The sequence below is a fragment of the Triturus cristatus genome, chromosome 1_2 (genome assembly GCF_964204655.1).
Source record: "Triturus cristatus chromosome 1_2, aTriCri1.1, whole genome shotgun sequence".
NCBI classification, from domain to species: Eukaryota; Metazoa; Chordata; class Amphibia; order Caudata; family Salamandridae; genus Triturus; species Triturus cristatus.
Window position 1 is genome coordinate 294900762 of NC_140580.1, and position 22475 is coordinate 294923236.

Here is a 22475-nt window from a genome sequence, read left to right on the forward strand (position 1 = left end):
TGACAGTACCACAGTTTACCGTGGGAAAGTTTGACTGTTGTCAGCCAGGTGATTAACAAAGCAATGGTATCTTGTTTACAATGTTCTCATCTCTGAGCCACAAGTAGGTCATTAATATACTGCACAAGTACTGATGTATAGGGCATCTGTAATGACTCCAGATTCATTTTTAAGATCAGGTTGAAAATCAATGGACTCTCTATATACCCTTGTATTCTCTGCTGAAACACAAACACTAAGAGGAACTGGCCAGCTTCATTTAGTGGCACTGAGAAGAAAGCCTGGAAGAGATCAATTACTGAAAACCATTCTGCAGTACAAGAAATTGAAACAATATTGTGGCTGGATACGGTACCATGGGCCAATTGTCTCAGCGGTTTTCCTTCGGTCCTGCACAATCCAGTATTTTACATTGGGTTTCTGCAAATGTATGATCAGAGAGCTACATGGACTCCCAATTCGTTTTCTCAAAATTCCTTTCTGTATTATTCCTTCTATTACAGGCGTAATTCCTGCAATTGTTTCTGGGGACAGATGATACAGTGGGGTTCGTGGAAACACTGCATTCGTCTTTATGGTAATCTGGACTGGTACTTCTCCTTTAATTAACCCAATGTCTATTCCTGTGAAATTCCAAACTTCTGGGTTCACAGTTTCTCTCTCTAGTACGCATGTAATTCTTCAGTTGTCATAATGGGAACAAACCCACAGTGGTCTTTTGTTGAATCATTTCAAATTCTACATCTTCATTGTGTCTGTAATTCCACACAATCTGGTGTGCAGTAGATTTTGTAATTGAACTTGAACAATAAATATCTCCCTAACAAGTTTATGGGACTTGTATTACAAATTGATGTTTTTCCGCAAATAAACCTATTTTTACAAGTGCCTTCTATGAAATTGGATTGTTAATCTGTTTATTTGTTACTCCTACAACTTGGATCTTCTTTCCCGAGAGGAGTAGGTCTGGGACTTCCACAATTCTAATTGGGGATTTGGTAGCACCAGTATCTATCAGAAATTATACAGGTGGCCATTTACCTCACCATCTTCAAATGGACCACTCTGTTCTACCTCTAAGACTGCACCAAGCACGCAGTTTTCCTCCCCTCTCAGGCACAGTCATAAGGAAGTATCAGAGTCTGAACCATCACTCTCGAAAACAAGAAATTGGTGAAAAACATTTTGACATGCATTAGGGACTGTTGGGACACATTTTGATTTATATCCTGGAAAGAGTTTTTGTTTTTGGCATCTGGTTCACATTGAATTTTGGATTCCCCATATTTTGTGGGATCATCTGAGCCTGTGGGACCTGTATCATCAGCACTTGTTTTTCCATTGGCACCTGCTGTACTGGCATATTTTGCATCTGAAATTCTCTCTGTATAGACACATTTCCTTTTACATTATCAGGATTAAATGCATACTCCCTCTTCCAATGCCTGAACTTGTGGTACATGTGACAAGGAGTCATTTTTTTTAATGCTAAAACTTCAATTCCTGAACCTGGATCTGTAGGTAAACCTCTACTTCTACCGTGTGAAATACCAAAGCTTCTGGATTTTCCCTGGAAACCAGTCTGTGAAACAACACCTCCTTACCTTCTTGATTTCCTGCAAAAGTATAATTTGGGAAACCCTTCTGAGTCAATTTTGTTTGGGAGCACCTATTCAAACTTCAGGTTGATGCCATGCTGGAGCGAATGTAAAAAAAAAAAGGGGGCACATAAACCACCAAGGCGATGGGTGCCCTCCAGGTTTCTTCCGGCAGGGGCTCCTTTCAGAGGCAAGGGGTAAGTGCAAACCACTTCCCCCGAGCCGACCCAGTTCAACCAGTGGCAGCAACATGGTTATCACCAACAGGGTGGCATAGGTTACACACATGGCTCCTTTAGAGGGAACAGTTCCACAGGCCGGGGGAAGACACTCCCAGTATAAGAGCCTCTATCTCTAAGAAAAAAAGACCTGCCTCGTATCTCCCGTGATCACCCTACACTGGTTCGGGGGGAGACTTTAGGGGTTTCTTCCCCGTTCAGAAGAGATCACCACAGCTCAGTGTTCTATCCATCCTGGAGCATGTTTCAGCCCCACCAAATATCCATTCCTGCACTCTCAGCCCAAAAACTCTTATGCTGCTTCAAGAGGAGGTACAGTGGCCCTTACTTATGGGAGCTATAGAGCCAGTGTCCCTTCAAAACCAGGGCAAAGGAGTCTACTCCTTATACTTTCGCATTCCCAAAAAGGATGGCTCCCTTAGATCAATCCTTGACCTTCTGCCTCCAAACCGAAACATCCTGGCCAAACATTTCCACATGGCCATCCTACAGGATGTCATCCCCCTGCTACAGCAAGGTGACTTCATGGCCACACTAGGAATGGATGGAGCAACTCATGTCTTCTCCTACCTAGACAACCGGCTGATCAAGAGCTCAAGCAGACAAGACTGCCTAGCCACACCCAGAGTGCAGTTTCCCTCCCGCACAGCCTGGGTGTTACATTGAACACCACCAATTAACACTTGAAGCCACTCTGAGTGTAACCTCTCCTAGGGTCATCCCTAAAGGCAGTTCTGGGCAAAACGTACTGCAGCATTCAAAGGTAGAGGCAATCCAAATGTTTCTGCCTCTTTTCAGCCACTTAGTCCACTGACAGCTCGTACTGTAATGCTCCTCCTTGGAATGATGCCTAATGCATTCCCATAGTGCCTCCTGCACAACGCCATATGTTCAGAAGGCTTAACATCAATCCCTCTCTCCAGTGGTAGAACAATAACAATTTGCTGCGGGACATACTCTTCACAGACCCAGGTGGCCATCAACATGGACACATTGCTAGCTGGCTGAAGAGCACATTGCAATGATATGGCAGTCCAGAGTCTGTGGTCGCTTCATCATGGTCTCCACATCAACAACTTGAAGCCATTAATTTAGCTCTCAAAGCCTATCTTCAACGCTGGCCGAAGGTCGCACAGACAAAATGACCGTGGGTTCTACATACAGAAGCAAGGAGGCACACACTTGCCTCAGCTGTCTGCCATCGCCCAGCGAATCTGGTGCTGGGCAATAAACATCAAGTATATCTCCTATTAGAGTACCTTCTGGGAGTGGACACCTACTTTGCAGATTTGCTCAGCAGGGTGCAGGGACAAGTCTGTAAATGTAAACTCTCCCACAAGTCTTACTCCCTTACTTTTAGAGATGGGGTGCCCCAATAATAGACCATTTCACTAGGGGTGGGAGATAAATTCTGCTCCACCAATCACCGCCTGGTGAGGTTTTTCTCTGCTGCAGCTCACCAAGGGGAAGTTGGCGAGCGTATGCAAAATCTGGTGCCCCAGTGAGATTTATTTTTTTATATTCTTTTTATTGATTAACAATTTCAACACATTGACATATGTCATCAATTTGGAGCAGTGCATGCTTACAATTCTCAAATTACCATTACATAGGACAGACATCAGTTGCAGCAATCTTTTAGCGCTCATCTGTAGTTCCAACATCTCCCTCCACCCTTCCTCCCCCCGTAAAGAAGGGCCTTCAATCGGCATGCATACCATCCCTCTACTTTTATTCAATTCTCCCCAAATCTTGGACCATTTTTGTGTGCATCCTCTCCCTTCATAAACCACTCTTTCCGCCTGCATGCACCAATCCATGTCTGCCTCCCAGTCCCGGAATCTAGGCCTAGTTACTCCCCTCCAGGTTCTTGCAATGTTGCGCTTAGCTGCCATGCACCCAGTGGAGACCCAGGTAATCTCCGTCACCGTGAGGTCCGTTGCGTCCCACATGTTGAGGAGGCACCATCTGGGTGAGACTCTCACTTCTGTTCCACTTATTGCCAGCATGCTCAATGTTATTTTATCCCAATAATCTGTAAGAACTGGACAATCCCACCATTGGTGTATAAACATCCCAACCTGACCACAGCGGGGAGCTTAGTGTACCCATTTTAACTAGCGCCATACTAGTATAATATCCTCTATGCAAAATCTTTAGTTGTATTAATTTGAATCTGGAACGTATCGCTACCTCCCGGGGGGATGACAATGCCTCTCGCCACTCTTCATCACTCATATCCTACATTCTCTGCCCATTTGGAACGTACTTTCTCAGGTGTATTATTTAATATTTTTCTATTTGTCAATGATATCGCCTTCTCCTTCATATAGTTATCTAGGAGCCTGTCCTCCAGGGGCGAGGAGACCGGGAGCTCAGTACCTTTGGGGACTACTGTTTGCAATATACTAAGAGCTTGAAGGTATCGAAAAAGTTCCGCCCTCACCCAATTCGTTATCCCTTTCAAGGTCACTGAAGGGGACCATCTTCCCCCTTACCCACAAATCACCCATCCTAGAATGGCCAATCAGGTCCCAGTTATCAAATGCAGGTTATTTTGCTTGCATTCCTAGTTGATCCGACTCCAAGAGTGTTATTTTGTTTTTCCACCCCAACACGGTTGATGCCGCGTGCCATAAAGTGACCGTAGTTGAAGTTGGTGTGTATTTTGGTGCACTATTCCTCCCCCCATAGATTGCTCTTGAGTAACTCCCAGGGATCATGTTAAGTCTGCCCATACTGTAGGCTGGCTCAGTTTGTGGCCAGTATACCCAATGATTTGTGACAACTAATTGAGATGCTCAATAGTAATTTTGAATTGTTGGGAGGGCTATTCCTGCGAGTTCTGTCCACCCCTACTTTTTACCACATACTCAAATGCAAAAATCCCCCAAATTTACCACCATGTTCCCTCACCCCCACATTCCATAGGCATTGCTCTGTGGATGAACAGGACAGGGATCTTTGCATACAGTTTTCCTCCTGTCCACTTCTTCCATATGTGGTTAAGAAGTTAAGGCAAACTCCAGCACTCACATTTTGGTGGCTCCAACTTGGGCCAGAGAATCATGCGTTTCAACTCTTCTGGAGATGTCCATCACCCCTCACAAGTGGCTTCTTAACAGGTCAGACCTTCAGACACACACAAACCCATGGCAAAGTCAGACACCTGGACCCCAGGCAGCTCAACCTGGCGATTTGGTTCCTGAGGTACAAGGGTTTGGTTTTCTTCACCTGCCACAAGAGTGCATGGAGATACTTGGGGAGGCTGTAGGTCAACTACACACTGCTATGCTGCTAAATGGAATCGATTTGTCCACTAGTGTACTCCAAAATGCATAAACCCTCTTAAGGCTACAGTACAAGACATTAACTGCTAAGTCTCACAACTGCAAAGGTCAGGGTTAGCCTACACATTGATTCAAATACATCTAGCTGCTATTGCTGCATACATGAAGAACAGGGAACACTCCTCATTCTTCAAAATCCCTATTATTAAAGATTCTATGGAAGGCCTTCAACGTGTCATTCCACCCAGGTTGTCTCCTACCAGAGTCTTAAATCTTAATATTGTCCTCAACAGACTTGTTACCCCCTTTGAGCAACTTCATTCTTCCCTCTGCAGTTCCCTTCTTGGAAGGGTGCCTTCACTGTAGCAGTAACATCTCTTAGATGTATACGTGAACCATAGGCCCTTAGTCATTAGAACTAATCCTAAATTCGTACCTAAGGTGGTCCACCTTACCAAACAGTCGAGCACCAAGTCTTTTCCCCTAAACTTGACCCGGTTGCTGAGAGAGTCCTTCACACACTCAACTTCAAGCTTGCTCTTTATGTATATACATGGGAAAAAGTCCTTTTGCAAAACATACAGATGTTAATTTTCTTTTTTGCAGTGTGATCCCATTTCTAAGGCAGGGATCACCAGCTTGATTGTTAAATGCATCCAAACCTGTTACATTAAAGCTAAACACACCCTAACTTTCCACCCGGGCCACACTGCACTCGTAAACAGGGGTTTTCTGGGGAATATACCCATAACAGAATCTTAAACTGCCAAATGGTCCACTCCATACATTTTCACAAATCATTATTGTGTAGACATTCTTCCAAGGCAGCAATCTAGAGTTGATCATACTGTCGTAGGACTTTCAGACATTAACACCATCTACTGCCTAGCAACCTCGTGGGGGGGAGTACTGCTTTTCACTTGAAGCTGAGCATGTGTAATCTACAGCCACACATGCTGTGTGCGGATTAAGTTACCTAAACTGTAAGCATCTGTTTGTTGCATGTAGTGCTGTTGATTCGCATGCACCTGCCTGCTTCCCCGTAAGTTAGTGTTTAATACAAATAACTTCCACCCACACAATTCTTTCTTGACGCTCTTTAGGCCACTGTTCTATCCTACTCAATACATACTCTCACCCACTGTGCAAAAATCAATCTTCCAGTGGACTCTGTACCTATGCGCATTCACGACCAGAGGAGGAGTCACACATCTTGTGACACAAAAGACTTCTTTGAAGAAAAACATGTTGCAAATGTCTGAGCCCAACACTAGATGGCAGGATTATACATAGCATGTGAATCTTCAGCAGTATGTGCTTACAGGAAAAGTAACATAATCCTTAATGAGTCTAAAACTGCTAAACAGTTTACATATTCTTGGTAAGGCAGTTGAAAAAAGACTTACTGAAGTTATGTTTATATTGAAAGTGATCAAACCAATATTACTACTTTTTAGAAAAGCAATATGAAATGCTTGTATTACAATGCTTTGGAGATTAAAGAGGCAGTGTTTAAAAATTATTTAAGAACAACAACCTTCATTCAATTGTACTGGATTTCCATCCTCTCTTCACATTCCATAAACTCTTCATGAAAATCATTGAATAAAATATTCAATATTTGCCAGTTCCTGTATTGGATTCCATTACTTGATGCTTCCTTGGTTTCTCAGACCTGGTCCTTTCTGTGGCCGTCCACCCATTTGGTAATTGCAGTGGCACTCAATTATAGTAAAAGTAGCACCGTGATTACCTGATTAGTCCAGTTTCATTTTTCAAATGGTAGAGGCCTGCTACGATTATGGAAGGGCAACCAGGAGCCTGCAAAGGTTGAAGAAATTCTACTTGGGTGACCATTGAAAATACAAAGTCACTGCTTGGTGATGCTTTTACTATGTTGCCCAGTTTCTGCTTGTTTCAATTTAGAATTAAGCTGCAAATGTCATTCTATTGAGTTGCAACTACTGTTGTGTTAAAGTGTCTGGTTAAGTAAATAGACATATAACAAATCTTTTTTTGTGAACTGTTCATTCACGCCACGCTATCCCTTTGCTTGTTTCTCAGACTCCTCGTAGAGAAAAGAAACTTTTTTGCCGTTACTTTAATGCAAAAGGGAATCCCAGGTACGTCCTAGCTCCAGTTAAGCAGGAAGATGAGTGGGACAAACCTCACATTGTTCGCTTCCATGAGATTATCACTGATGAAGAAATTGAAAAAGTCAAAGAGCTAGCTAAACCAAGGGTGAGTAGTATATTCCAAGTTAATTTTTATATCCTGTTCTCTCACAGAAAAGTAGATGACATTGCTAAAGTTGCTTCAGTGGTTCCATTTGCTTCATAAAGTTTTATTGTGTTACTGATGTGATAAAATATTGACCAGCTTTAAATATGGTTGAACAGCTCTAAGCCATTTAGTTACTTATAGTAGCCTGCTTATTTGAATATTTACCAATATATTGTGAGGAACTACTCTTTCCCCCCCAAAAGGCTGTGTATGGCCTAACATGACCACAAAACTGTTAGTTTTACTTGCCAATGTTCAACTGGCATATTTTTTATTCTTAATTTCCAGACTCTGTTTATGGATCTTTCAGAGTATATTCTGTTTAATAATAAATTGTAACAAAGTCATATGTGTGGCTGAAAATTGAAGCTCATTGTCCCAAATGTCCTAACACTGCATTTCAAGCTTTTTGATTAGCCATGATGGCTATTGTTACTTTGGGTGCTTATCTTTTTGTTTTTCATCAGGCTAAGTTTGTTCACAGAAGAAATCCAGATTTTACTGTCTTTGCAATCTCCCATTTTTTTCTAATTTGAACATACTCTGGAGTACCAATGCGATATCACAGAACCCAGAATTAAAAATATACCATGTCATTCCAATTTGCTCTGATAAATGAGGATTTATTGCAGTAATCTCAATTCAATTCAAAAGACCTTTATTCGAATTTCATAAAATCCATAAAAGTACAACAAAGAAAACAACACATTTATACAATAATACAATCCATAAAAAACACCACAATCACAGTAATTCATTTACAGGTATACAACTAGCATAAATAGTTTTCAGGGATTTTCCATCGTTTTGCGTGCGTATACTATTAATCTCAGAAAAGTGCTTGTGCGAAAAATTAGTTCATCTGTATCCAGGGAAAATAATAATGAACATGATTCCCCCAGTGAAAGGGGTCTTAATTTCCTAAAATAGGGAGTTAAAAACCAGTTAATATATTTTAAATAAAATTTGCAGAAGAATAGGAAGTGAATGTCATTCTGTTTGCTAATTCCATCACATGGGCAGGGATTGTATTCTACTGTGTGATGATACCCCAAAGGGAAGGCCAGCAAGGTTTTTACAGAACCTGCCCTTAAACGAAAGAGCAGCGATCGTTCCCAATTGGACATGGGGAGAGTTAGATAAGATGGTAGTGGGTGTCTACACAAATCGTACCCCATGTATGTAGCAACAGAAGATTTAGATAGCTCCTTTCCCATTCTTTCTGAGTTAAAAAGTGCATAAAGTGCTTGTTTGACTACGACCTTATCATTCATCTCAATTCCTGTGGGTTCTAAGAAAAGATTGCCTTTATCCACTGCACATAATGTTTTAGAGACCTCAGCTAACCAGGGTATTGACATATGGTGGTCACACTTTAGGCAATCCAATATAATGTTTTTGGTTAAGGTCGCAAAATTATTTGTCCAAATCCTAATCCAAAATAGGGCTGGTCTGGCTCTAATAAAATCACATACATAGGGGAGATTTAGTTCTTTATGGCAGATGAATTCAGAGGCTGAAAAGGGAGCACCCAATATTTTTCTACAAAAACGATTTTCCTCCCGTTGAATCCCTGAATTTCTCCCTGAGCCCCAGACCTCAGCCCCATACGTTGCCACAGGGATGCACTGTAATTTAAAATTTTTTAAAATAGCCCTAGTGGCGCCTATTTTCTTCGGGCGTTGGAGGCTCAATATAGAATTAGTGGCTTTCGAGAACTTGCCCGTGGCGTGGGCAGAATGCCCACTCCATGAGCCGTTCGCAGCGAAAACCAATCCTAGGTATGGAAAGGAGGTTACGGATTCTAATTTATCCGAACCAACATTTATCGTATTGAGCTTCCTTTTCCCGGGTCCGCTAGACATGATAAAAGATTTTTTAAAATTCACACGCAGATCAAGTGCCTCCATATGCTGGACGAATGCTCTAATAAGCAAGCGAAGAGCATTAGGGGTGCGGCCCATAATGACCGCATCATCTGCGTATAATAAAACTGGTAGTGGATTCCCCTGGATAATTGGAACATCTCTCGTCACTTGTCTCAGGGCTTTGGCAAGACCATTAATATAAATAATAAATAGCAGAGGTGCCAGGACGCACCCCTGCCTCACCCCCCTACCTATTTTTATGGGTCCGGACATATCACCACCAGACCCGATCCTAACTTGTGCTTTAAGGTCCGTGTGGAGATAGGCCAGAAAATTAACAAGACTTGCGTCCAGACCATAGTTAGAAAGCATAAGCCATAATTTGGATCTATTAACTAGGTCGAATGCAGATGAAAGATCCATAAATGCGAGGTAGATTGGACTAGAGCGAGCAACATTGTACTTATCGATAATCAATTTCAAATTTAGGCACTGCTCCACCGTGCCTACGCCACTCCTGAATCCCAACTGGCACGGATCCAGTAGGTCAGTGTCTTCAGTCCACTCTATCATCCTATTATAGATAACTCGTCCAAGGATTTTTAAAGTATTGTCCAATAGCGAGATTGGACGATAGTTGGCTGGGTCTGACCTATCTCCCTTCTTAAAAATGGGAACTATGGTGCTGGTCGCCCAAGTGTCAGGCATTGGCGCCATAGGTAGACTATTGAAAACATTAAGAAGAATTGGTGCCCATAGATCCGTATTATGCTTAATAATGTCTATAGGAAGCCCATCGGGGCCAGGGGCCTTGTTACCAAGGCTTTCTTTAATGGCTGTGACTATCTCAGGGAGGTCAATCTTGAGATTGCATGTCACCCTCAAAGAAGGAATGGTTACTTCCTTAGAGGGGGTAGCATATATTTTGGCAAAATGAGCCTCCCAGCTACTACTAGTAATATTGCAGCTAATTGGGGACAATTGTTTCCCCATATCTCGCGTCTTCCTAACGGCTGACCAGAAGGGGCCGCTGCTCTTCAAATTTGCACTCGCGACCAATGTTTCCCACTGTTCTGTCAGCAGCGCAGCCTTCCTTTCAGTTGTTTTTAACTTGTAGTTTTTCCTGGCCAGCTGTACCTCTAGTATACACCTTGGGTTAGAAGACAATGCTTTACGTAGATCCCTATTTGCCTTAGAACAAGTCGAGTCAAACCATCTCGGTTCTTTCGCTATTTTAGGCAGTGGGACTGACAGCAATTTTTTAATCACTAGACACAATTTGCCAAAGTCAGAGATTATTCTATTATTATCTCCGTTTAATAATAGACAGGAATTAATTAAATCGGAATGATCATTCTGCACATTTTCTAAAATAGCTCCGCTATCAATCCCCCTCCATTTCAGCCGCAGACCGTCACCTGATGGTGTAATGTCACTTGCACCAATAGATTTCGAATATACAGGGCGGGAGCCTAAGTGCAAAGTAACTGTGAGGGGGTTATGATCACCAAAAGATGTTTTTATCACCTTGGTTTCTAATACACGGTCCAGCAAATCGGGGGACATAAAAATAAAATCAATGGTTGAGCAACAATCGCGCCCCCTAAACGTGGGTACATAGTCCATGTCAGATGTTAAAGATAATTCCATGGCATTTCCAAGGGTGTGTTCACTCAATAATTTTGCCATTTCAAGGCCCCTTTTGTCAGCTTGGTCCGTGATATTGTTAGTGTCCTCGGTCCAAGACTTCTTTGATAATTTAGCATTAAAATCTCCGCCGATTAGGATCCCTATCCCCCCCTCTGATTCCAGATTTGTTTCCAATTTTCTTAGAGTCTTAGAGAGGGCTATGTAGTTTGTGTTGGGTGTGGAATAAAAGTCATTATTATAAAAGTTAATTATAAAAATCCTGGGTTTAAGTTTCAACTCAAGGACCTGAATGTTCGGATTTCCTTCTGATAGGTCTTTAATGGTACCTCCCACCAATGTACTAACACCTATAAATAATCCTCCCACTGCACGGCCAAAAATGGGCTTCTTTGAGGTTACACTGAAACAGTGGTAGCCCTCGATAAATAGATTGCTGACAGCCCATGTCTCCTGGAACATAACAATATCTTTGTTATCCAATAGCTTGATCCATTGGGGGTCGAGCAATCTTGGTTCCAACCCAGCAACGTTCCAACTAAGGATGGACAATTTGGGGCGTTTTAGGGCACAAAAGGTATTATAGCCGCTAGGCTGCTTAGGTTGAGTTGATGGAGTAGTTATGTTCTCATGTGTAACTGGGGACGTAGTCAAAACAATGTGTGGCACCATTGTCACAATCTCATTGCATAGTGCATCAGAGGGATTTTCCTTAACAGTAGTTAGTACATCCTCACACCCTCTATTTCTTTTCCCCAGTCAATCTTGACATTCCAAGTTGGAGAGTGCGTGTTCAAAACGATTGTGCGTTGGTATATTGTATATATACCTTGGCTCGTTCTGGGGCATGTTAAAGTTTCGTTTAGGCCTTACGTAAGGTCTCTCCCTTGGATTGGGATAGGAGGGAGTGAGGAGAGCTGAATATGGCGATTGATATGGTGGGGGTATAATCCGATGGCGTAATGAACGACCGTTCCTAAAATTAGTACTAAACTCTTGGTAGGGGTGTTCATAGCCATTGGCGATGTTACGATTCATGCCCGGTTGATCTGTTAAAAAGTTAATCCCAGGATTAGAATGAAGGTCAATTAAATGTCTATAAAAGTACCCAAGAGGAAGCAGAGTAGTGTTAAATTCCCAGGGTGAGGGCAGAGGGGCTTTTGAGAGTGTAGATTGCACCCATTGTGGAGATCTAAAATTTATAATGATGCAATCTCCTTCAAAATTTTTCCTCAATGGGCCCACCCACCCTACTCTGTGTATGAATAATATCTCCTGCTCCTTCCATTGGGAAATTACAGTTTGCAGAAAGCCAGTGGAGAGTTCTATTTCTTAAGCTTGTGTAATTTTCCTCTTTGGTTTCCTCCAATTTTGGGACATTAGCTAAAATCAAAACATATGGGCCGCAATCTGGGGGCAAACTAATACGGGCCGGGATCTGTCTCTTACTAATCACTTCAATTATATCAGGCTTATCTGTTGGGTAATCTTGGTTAGCATCCTGCACTTGCCTCGTTACTGGCCTGTTGGTTGTGTCAGTGGGTTTCTCCCTACCTCCTGAACTAACTGTTGTGGTGGTTTTGGTGTCTAATGCCTGTCTGGATAGGGATTCTGTGTTTGATTGACCTTTACTTCTACTCAGTTTGGATGTGGATGTGGAGGGAGAGGCATTAGTCTCCACTACACTTTTCTTATTGGCCATAGTGTGTTGTAGTTTTTGTGTATTAGTGTTAGATGCAACATGGTGTGTTGAAATTATAGAATTACACCCTGTGCCTAATTTCAACACATGGTCATCTAATGCCTTCAACCTCTTGTCAATATTAAGGACTTGTTGACTAATAGGTCCTAAGAGAGTAGTTATTAAGGTCTCCAGTCTCCCCCAAAAATCTTCATTACCCGGCATTGTATTAGTTAATGAGCTTTGTTCATTATTTTTGCCCAGGTACACCTCACTTTGAGTGTGGTTTTGTACTACAGGAGAAAAAGGCCTACTCAATTGAGGGCGTCCACCATTCTCTCTACATTTATCTGCTAGTGACTCTAAGTGTTTCTGTTTCCGCTTTGCTTTTTGTTTTCTTGCTTTTTGACCCCTAGTTCGTGCTGGTGTACTATCACTTTTTTCTTTATCTGTGGTTGATACGTCCGTGTCTAGGCATAGTTCTATCCCTTCCTGCTCGTTAATCAGGGATGTATCAGTGATTCTATTAACACTTGATCGTGACATGGACGGTGTTTGTGATAGTCTATTTTCCATTGTACGATGATTAGGGGATACACTGTCCAAGATTATGCAGTTCACGTTTGAGTCAGTGCCGGGTAGCCCCGCGTAGGATGTTATGTCCGATGTGGCCACCAGGGAATCCAATGTATTGTCCTGCAGCAAAGGTAATTGCGAGCTTGGTGGGAGCGAGAGGCGTCTTTCAGTGCTTTGGATGGCAGAAGCCACAACGCCGATCGTCCTCTGCAGCATTTTATCAATTGCAGTCAAACTAGGCAACGGGGCGGGGACAGTAGCAGTTGAGGGAGATGTTAATTGCTTACGACTAGGTTTAAGCATAGGTGGAGCTTTTTTCCCCATTTTCTGATAAATGATTTGAGTATACTGAACAACAATAAATAATTAAATCCCAGGCACAACGTATACTTTACTCACAAAGTTAACGATGACTTCCGATTGGGCACCAACTTTAGAGAGGCCAAGAGGGGTTGCCCGGCCCGACCTCCAGCGACCCCGGACGGCCACAGACGGCCCGCCCTCTGCCCGGGCTCAGCCCGGCGACGCCCGCGCGCGTCCCGCGACGCGGAGGGAGCCTTGCTCTAAATAGCGCCTCCGTGCGCGATGTCCGGCGGATGTGGGCGTGGCTGGGAGGGATGCTGGATCCTGTAGTTGTCTCCCTGTTCCCAACTGCGGCCTCGAGTGTTAGAAGGAGGCGGCGGGAATGCTGGCGTCCAAGGGAGTATGCGGGCTGCTCACATGAGCCCAGGTAGGAGCTGCGCTCTCTTTCCGTTAGATTGGTTTGCTCCGGATTGACCCCCCGCTCCACCGAGGGAGCCTTGCTCTAAGTAGCGCCTCCGTGCGCGATGTCCGGCGGATGTGGGCGTGGCTGGGAGGGATGCTGGATCCTGTAGTTGTCTCCCTGTTCCCAACTGCGGCCTCGAGTGTTAGAAGGAGGCGGCGGGAATGCTGGCGTCCAAGGGAGTATGCGGGCTGCTCACATGAGCCCAGGTAGGAGCTGCGCTGTCTTTCCGTTAGATTGGTTTGCTCCGGATTGACCCCCCCAGTAATCTCAGTTTATGCACCTAATGCTTGTTGTGATTCATTATTTTCGGGCCACGTTAAGACGCAGGATTGTCAGGCTTTTTTCCTGTTGAAACTAGGTTCATTTTCTTTCAGAGCATGTGTAATCCTGATTCAGCTGAAGACTCTTGGCATAAGCCAACTTGGAATTTCTTGCTGTTACTGTTTTCGAAAAACAAGTCATTTAGATACAGTAAAAAGTAGAGTAGAAGAATAAGGAGAGAGGAAGATGCCTTGTTGAAGCTAGGACCTTCTAATGAAGTGATTTCAGGGATATTTTTAATAAGGGACGTGAAGTGGGTTCATGGGTGGCTTGCTGTAGTAAAAGACGATCGCTGGAAAGCATAAGCCGGAAGTCTTCAATGATTTCTGTAGCTTTATTGAATTAGCCAGAGGAACAAGTACAAGTGTATTGAGGGGCCGGAAGTCTTCAAAGATTTCTGTAGCTTTATTGAATTAGCCAGAGGAACAAGTACAAGTGTATTGAGGGGCCGGAAGTCTTCAATGATTTCTGTAGCTTTATTGAATTAACCAGAGGAACAAGTACAAGTGTATTGAGGGCTCAGGATGATTGCTCCAACTGACACTGGAATGTTCTATGCCATTGCCCTAACATTCTGATACAGGTAATACATGGAAGGTAATACATGGAATATGAGCACAGGTACAAAAGAAGGTTCTATGAACAACATATAGTAAAGGGGCACTATCAAAGAAAACATGAACACCACAGGACGTCTCTGGCAAAGGCAGCCTTACAAAATGTTTTGTGTGAAACAAGGGATAAAACTTTCAGGACATTATGCCCACAGGCTTCCCTTCAGATGATTGAACATTCCTTCAGATGTGACTGTGTGATATGAATTGCCCCCCTCATACACATCTTTGATTCTCTTGAGCGGTTTAGTGCAATCCACCAGGATTTGCCATAGGTTAATAATGTGTTCAAGCATACATGCAACTATGGATGATCCTGTGCTGCAAACTTATAAAGAGTAAACTGTAAATAGTTTTTGTGTCGGCATCCTTTAGTCTCATGCCATCCATCCCACTCCTTAAAATTGAACTTCCCATGATTATACTTCCTAAAAGAAAATGAATAAGGTCAGTAATGTTTAAATTGTCTTCTGCATAGTTGTATCTCTGTGCTAGAAATCTGAGCAAACACTTGAATTTTCTACAGCAGGGTGTGAAGAAAAATCACAATTTTGTTATGAACTCAGACGACTGATATTATGCCTTATTCCTTTATTCTGCCCATTGCAGCAGCGGTACCCTTACAAACATTCCTAAACACATACAACATTTTAAATCCTTTAAAACATCACAATGTCCATCCATCTTCCTTCTAGTCTTACACTGCTATGAAGATCAGTCCATTAACATAACTTGCCAAACATTGCGAAGAACGCCTTTAAAAAATGCTAATCATTTTCTACCTGCAACTGATCCAGCCAAATCTTCAAGACGTTACTGCTAAAAAATCAAAACTGAGAAGGTAAAGGGTGAGTTCCCTACAGATTGGGATAATCTTACTCTTATGCCTTATTTATTTTTATTTGCAGTTTTATATAGTGTGAACCAAACCCAGGCTTGTCAGAGCGCGTAACAGTTACACTGAATGTAACAGCAGCAAGGCTACATGAGCAATTATTATTCAATGAGCAGCTTTAGTGGGGAAGCACACCAAGATCACAGTTACAAAACCACAATGAATAAAAGAGGTAGCTTAGTTGAAGGACGGATCAATGCGCATCTCTGGAGGGATCAAGTTTCAGATTCTGGGCGCGTTTCCAGAGAAAGACCAAGAAGGAGTTCTTATTTTCTTGAACTTGAGGGGTTCCAGGACTAAGGATTCAGAATTTCTGAGAGCAGTGATAGCCCCTGAACGGAGGAATTTCTGTGCCAGGCATTTCATTGTGCCACGGTGCAAGGGCTGTGTAAGTGCTGCAGGCATTTTGAATGTTTCTAGCTTCTGTCTGGAGCCAGTTGAGCACAGGATTGTTATCAAAGCACCTTATTTAAGATGCCATTCTCACTGTAACACTAAGGGTTGCTTTCATTGTACCTAGGTGTTTTTTGGGGATTCCCACAACTAGCAGTATAGCCTAGTCTGGTCTGGAGGGGCCAAGGTTTTATAGCACATTTTTAAAGTCCAGATCAGAAATGAAAGATTTGCAGTTTGAGCTAGTTTTGAGCACTCTTTGTAGAGGCCTTTGAGAGCTTGCAGGTGTAAACTACAGACGCAAGTGATCCTGAGCAATTTGATGCAGTCAATGACTTTGTGTTTGCAGTTTAGAAAATTAAGAGTATCCCCAGTTTTTCCTTGGGTACAAGCTGTGAGGGAGAAGATGAGGAGGAATTCCGTCTTCAACATGGGCCTGAATATCTTTCAGAGTTTGCTCTTGGAGGAGTATCTATTTTTGCAACAAAACTTTCAGATACAGGTGTGGATTGTCTGCATGTAGATGGGAAGAGCGGTTTCAATGTTTTAGGATTGTTTTCAGACTTTTCCCCTGTACAATATAATAAGAGTTGGTTATAATTTAGAACTTTGCAAGACCATGTGGATTACTGGTGCTAGATTTGATAGAGATCAGGCCAGTTTCATTTGTTTGAATTGGTTAGGAACGAAACCAGCTTAGGACTGTTCCATTTTATCCCCATTCTCTCTTTAAGAATGATGAGTAGGATGTTGTGATTGAGCGTGTCTAACGCTTGCCATAGGTGGAGGGGTGTCAGTAGACCGGAGACTTGCTTGTCCTGGAGACATAAAAGATCATCCAGGATCCGTAGCATGGGTGCTTCTGTGCTTCAGCCAGGTCTGAAACTAGATAAAGTTATCAAGCAGGTAGCAGTCTTCAATAAATTGTCTGAGATCAGACTTCTCTATTGAGAATTTTCATCAGAAATTGGGGATTAGTGACTAGGCAGAAGTAGTTCAAGTCTCCTCGGTTAGCATTCAGTTTTTTCAAACCTGTTGTCACCTCAACTGCTTTCAGACAGTTTGGTACTTAACCCTTGGCCAACAAGTGATTGGTCAGCTGCTTCAAGTAAGGCGTGATGAGAGTGCTGATTTCTTTAATAAGTGTGGAGTCTGTCACATCCACAAAGTCTAAGGCTGGTTTCATATTATCTATTGTGTTTAAGTTTGTTTTTGTTGATCTGTCTGTACTTGCTTCAGATTGTGTTGCTCTCTAAGGTAGGGCTATCTATTGAGTTACTTGGAAGTGACAGTTCAATTTTCTTAATCATTAGTGACTTATTCTGATAGGCCTTCACATTTTCTTTGGAGGTGTTGTCATAGAATATTTTGTGCTGTTTCAGTGTGCTGTGTGATCATGTCAAACAGTTTTCTGGGACATTTATGTGCTTCGTCTGGTTACACTCTGAAGATAGAGGCTTTAGTCTCAGAGGTTGTTTTTATACATTCCCATTTTAGGTAAAAGTATAGTGAGACTAATGCTTGAAAGATTTTATCTTCCATCTTCGTTCCGCCAATTCAAGTTGTCTTCTCTCCTTATTTAGTTCTTTATTGTAGCCTTAAGAGATGTTGTTTTTGCAGCATGAATCCTTTACTGGTTTCACATGCTGTGCATCAACTTTGCCATCTGGTGCATGGGTATGGAATTGTGTTTTCTTTCTTGCTTTTTGTGTATGGTCGACTATCATTTGTTGGTAAGGTTATTCCTTGTTTGATGTCAGATGGCGCTGTGGAAGTTCCTGTGCACCGCCGCCATCTTCAGATTCTTTTTTACGCAGTTGGGTCTGGAAGCCCACCGGGGGAGCTCCAAATGGTCTTCAACCTTCTGCAGAGAACAGAAAGGAAAAGAGAACCAAAAAGCACCGGAGGCCTTGAAGAACATCGTAGTCCGGGAGGAGAGGTCCCCTTGGGGAGAGGACCCCATTGCTGGAGAACACTGGCCAGAGAATGCAGAGGAGAGGGACAGATAAGGGATATGAACACCTCCTTTAAATTCTGTCCAAACTACCACCACAAATTCACGCAGAGGTATCCACACGAGGTCTGTAACTTGTGTCTTCCGACGAATCACAACATCAAAGACTGTGAGGCCGGTGCCTAAATCCTGCCAGACTCAAGGCCAGACAGAAGCAGCTACTCGCACATCATGCCATGGCCGGCACCTAGAGACCACAAGAATCCCTGAAGGACCTTGGTATCTCCATCGATGATGAATAAAACATCGAAGAAATCGACCCGGCATAGGGAGGAGTATTGGATGTTGAAGATAGCATCGGCTACGTTGAAAGAACAGAAGTGGTGAGGGATGCCAATAGAAGGTAAAGCAAGCCCTAAAAACCTGAAGGCCACCTGGAAGTCGAAATAGTCAACGACTGAAGTTCTGCACAAACAGTCATAGGTCCTGAACAAAGAACACCATTGGGGGCAAGCCTTCGATCTAAGCCATGATGCTGGCAGGCGCAAAAGAGGTGCCGAAGGAAAGGGCCAGGGAGGCAAAGGACACAGAGCTGATCGCCTTGAAGAGGAAGTCTTCCTCCACGACCAATGCCGAACAATTGTTCGAGGTCAAAAGGAAAAGACACCAACCCAAGGACAGTGCTCCTACAGTGGAAGACCTTTCATATCCCAAGGAAACCCTTTGAGCCAAGGGATCTGAGAGCAGATTTCCTGACAATGAGGCACCCTCAATAGCGGAACTGCATGAGGAAGAATAGGAGGACCTCTTCGATAAGGAAAAGTCCAGCAAGACAGAGAATCAAGGTCACTTCGATGCTGAATCCCCTGCTGAACGACCTGTCCATCTACAATGGACTAATCAAGAGAGCAACAGACACCTATAGGTCCAGCTGGAGGAAGAGAGGGAGGAATCGGTCTTCCTCCTCGAACCCTGATACCGTCTCAAAAGGCAAACCTATACCTGCCCATGCTCCCAACATCACAGACCAGGGCAAGGAAGCTTTTAGGGAACCCGCCACAGCTAGGGTGATTATCCCTGAAGTGAGAAAAAATGTGTGAGCATTCTACTCTGGACACCTAGTACATCAAGGGGAATGTAACAGTGTGCTTTATCATAGTGGCCACAGCCAGACAAAGGAAAAATGCCCCCACATCGACCGGTCCACCTCCAGAGAAAGAAAGCAGGAGGATGGACCTGGTTGGGAGGAAGATTGAAAGGGAGTCGGCGAAGTACTGAGAATTTCAAATTCCAGCACTGTCTTAAACGGAAATGACCATCAGCAGTGGGAAGAAATCGAGTCTAATGCAACACTTTCCAGAGGAGTTTTAAAAAAACAGCAAAAGCAATGATCCAGCTACTCAAGAACATCGCTAACTCTTGCCTCAAGTCTGCTGTGGACGAAGCGCACACCGCAAGTAGACAGAGGTACATGGTGACCACGCTGAGGAGGCACGCATGGCTCAGGACCTGTGGACAAAGACTAGAACATTAAGGAAACAGCAACTCGCACAGTTGCGAGAAGGGGTCAGGGAAATCATCCAAAAGGGGGCCATAGAGAAAGTCCCACAAAGGGAAGACCAGTAATGGCATCTTCTCGGCATACTTCCTAATAACAAAACAAGACCTAACACTGAGACTGATCCTAGACCTCTGGTACCAAAACAGGTTTGTACGAACGCAACATTTCAAAAGGTCAACTTTGCAACTTTTCCCAGAAGTGATCCCGCTCCTAAGAAGGGGAGACTCTATTTCCACATTTGACCTAAAATATGCCTACCTTTTTATACCAATGAACCAGAGGCACAAGAAATACCGTATATTTCTCATAGATGGAGCACAATTTCAGAGTGCTACCCTTCAGGAGAAAATACGCTTCAAGGGTGTTCAAAAATGCCTGGCAGCGTTGGCTGCACACCTGAGGAGACAGGATATACATGTCTACCCATACCTGGACAACTGGTTGGTAAAGTCAAACTCTAATCAAAAGTGCCACAGGGATGTACAAGCAGCCATTAGCTACAAATAGGCACGCTGGCGCAGCCACGCAGTGCTACCTTCCTGGTTTGCTCGAGTTGAGTTAAAGCTCACCAGGGCTGTGTAGTGTTTTTACTGTATTACCGAATTTTATGTGTGTAATCATATTATTTTATAATCTGTTTTACTAAAAACTGGTTAATTGTTAACACACGGGTTCACTTTTTCTATGCTGTTATTCACGGGGTATTGCACCGATTAGGAGAGAATCGGGTGCAGGGAGCGGGGCAGCCACCACGTAGTCGGCGGACTAGTCTTTTTTTGGCCATTAGCTACAAATGGGCACGCTGACCCGCGGAGCGGGACCGCCTAAGGCAAGCCCATCTGCGCCCGTCCGTGCTAGGACCGGGCTCAGGGCCTGTCCCCCTGTTTCATTGAAGCCAGGCTTTTTGTCCTATTCAAGGGATGACCTTCTGGGATTGAACACAGCAGCTGGAAACTCTAGCTGCCCATGTATTACACTCAAAGCAACCCCTAAAGAACCGGCAAGTATCAGTCCAAACTGCCAGTTGAAACTCCCCTATATCTGGTATCACTCCATCAGTCACCCGGAAATTTAAAAAAGAAGGGACACAAATTAGAGCAGATTTAGCCCCCTTAAAATGCTTATTACTAAATGCTAGGTCCCTGATTAAGCATAGCACAGAATGTGCACTGCTGATTGAGGAATACAACATCAAGTTTGCTTTCATAACTGAGTCCTGGACTGATAAAGCCTCAGGACCTGATTTAGCTAAAGCCACTCCGCCAGGCTTTCATTGTTACACACAAGACAGGCCACATAAGAGGGGAGGAGGACTGACGATTATTTACCACAATTCCCTGGAGCCCTCCTTTCTCTCAGCATCTAACTTGCCCTGTGAAGCACTTTCATTTAGTCTACGCACCTCCTGTCATAATACATTTAAGGGGATCCTTCTCTATCGACCCCCTGGCCCGAGGCTATTTTCTCGAGTCCCTAGGAACGCTACTAGAGGAGGGATTTTGCTTAACCTCGTTCATGGTGATGGGCGATTTTAATTTCCATCTGGAGAATCTCACCGACTGACACTATTAGGCTGGGACTAGTGATGAATGCGTGGGACCTCAGGCAACGGGTAGTGGGCCCCACCCATGCGGCAGGACATACTTTAGACGGTATTTACTCCAACAATCCCAACCTGATCTGCACTGAGGCATTTCCTCTCCCCTGTACAGATCATATCGCCATTCATTTTGAATTGATACATCCAAACGGCCATCAAGGCATACTAGAGCCTAAGGAAAAGATCTAAATAAGGGCATGAAAAGAGATCAATAGTGCTGAGTAAGGAGATCTACTCAAGGCAAATGCTCGCACTCTCCCCCTTAGAGTTGACGATGCTACTTTTGCTGACACGGAATGGGTAGATGCTGCTTGTAACAAATTGGTTCCCGTAAAACTATGGACCCCTAAGCGGGCCCAGCCATCAGCCCCCTGGTATTTGGAAGAATTAAGAATGCAAAAACTCGCCTGTAAACTACTAGAGCGAGCCTGGAGAAAAGGCTATAATAGCATTGATAAAGAGACCTATAAATCTAGTCTCATTCTCTATAAAAAAAGAACTACTATTTGACACTAAAAGGACGTTCTTTTCGGAGCAGATCGCCCGAGCAAAATCCTCCTCAAAAGAACTTTTTAAAACCATAACTAAACTCATCGCCCCAACACCCTCAAAAATCAGAGCAGTCCGGAATTATGTGAAAACCTAGCCGCCTTTCTCCAGCATAAGGTGGAAGCTATTTTATCCTCATTTATGCTTACACAGAAAGAGGACATTGTGGTGGCAGCCAGTGTGGGGTCTAGTAGTTCTAAAGCAACATCGATGTTTCACCTTTAGAGATACAAGATTATATCAAACTCCTGGCCTCCATCCGATCGGGATCGCCTTTGGACCCTTGTCCGGCGTCTGTAATCAAACAAATCCCGAAGATTATCGGCACAGCCCTTACCCCCCTGTTCAACACCATTTTCGAATCCGGACAGTTTGCCAAAAAATGGAAATCTGCATCAATTCTTCCTCTGCTCAAAAAACCAAACCTCGATCCCAAGGATCCAAATAATTATAGACCCATCTCGTGCCTCCCCCTACCGGCAAAGATGATCGAGAGGGCCATGAATGGCCAATTTACCCTGTTCCTTCAGACAAACAATATATTGGACCCAACACAATATGGATTCAGAGCTGAGCACAGCACCGAGATGGCCTTGATCAAATCCACAGAGGAAGTAAGAGAGGCCGTAGACTGTGGAGA

The 22475-nt window shown here is 43.6% G+C and overlaps 1 protein-coding gene across 6 annotated transcripts in view; it reads left to right on the forward strand.

Moving 5' to 3' along the window:
* The window catches only part of P4HA1 (prolyl 4-hydroxylase subunit alpha 1), a 346224-nt gene that overhangs the window by 160660 nt on the left and 163089 nt on the right, over positions 1-22475 (forward strand). For all 6 annotated transcript variants that reach the window (XM_085603803.1, XM_085603809.1, XM_085603814.1 and 3 more), the window contains exon 8: positions 7192-7368. In XM_085603803.1, the coding sequence (XP_085459929.1) occupies positions 7192-7368 (177 nt within the window). The remainder of the gene's footprint in view (positions 1-7191; positions 7369-22475) is intronic.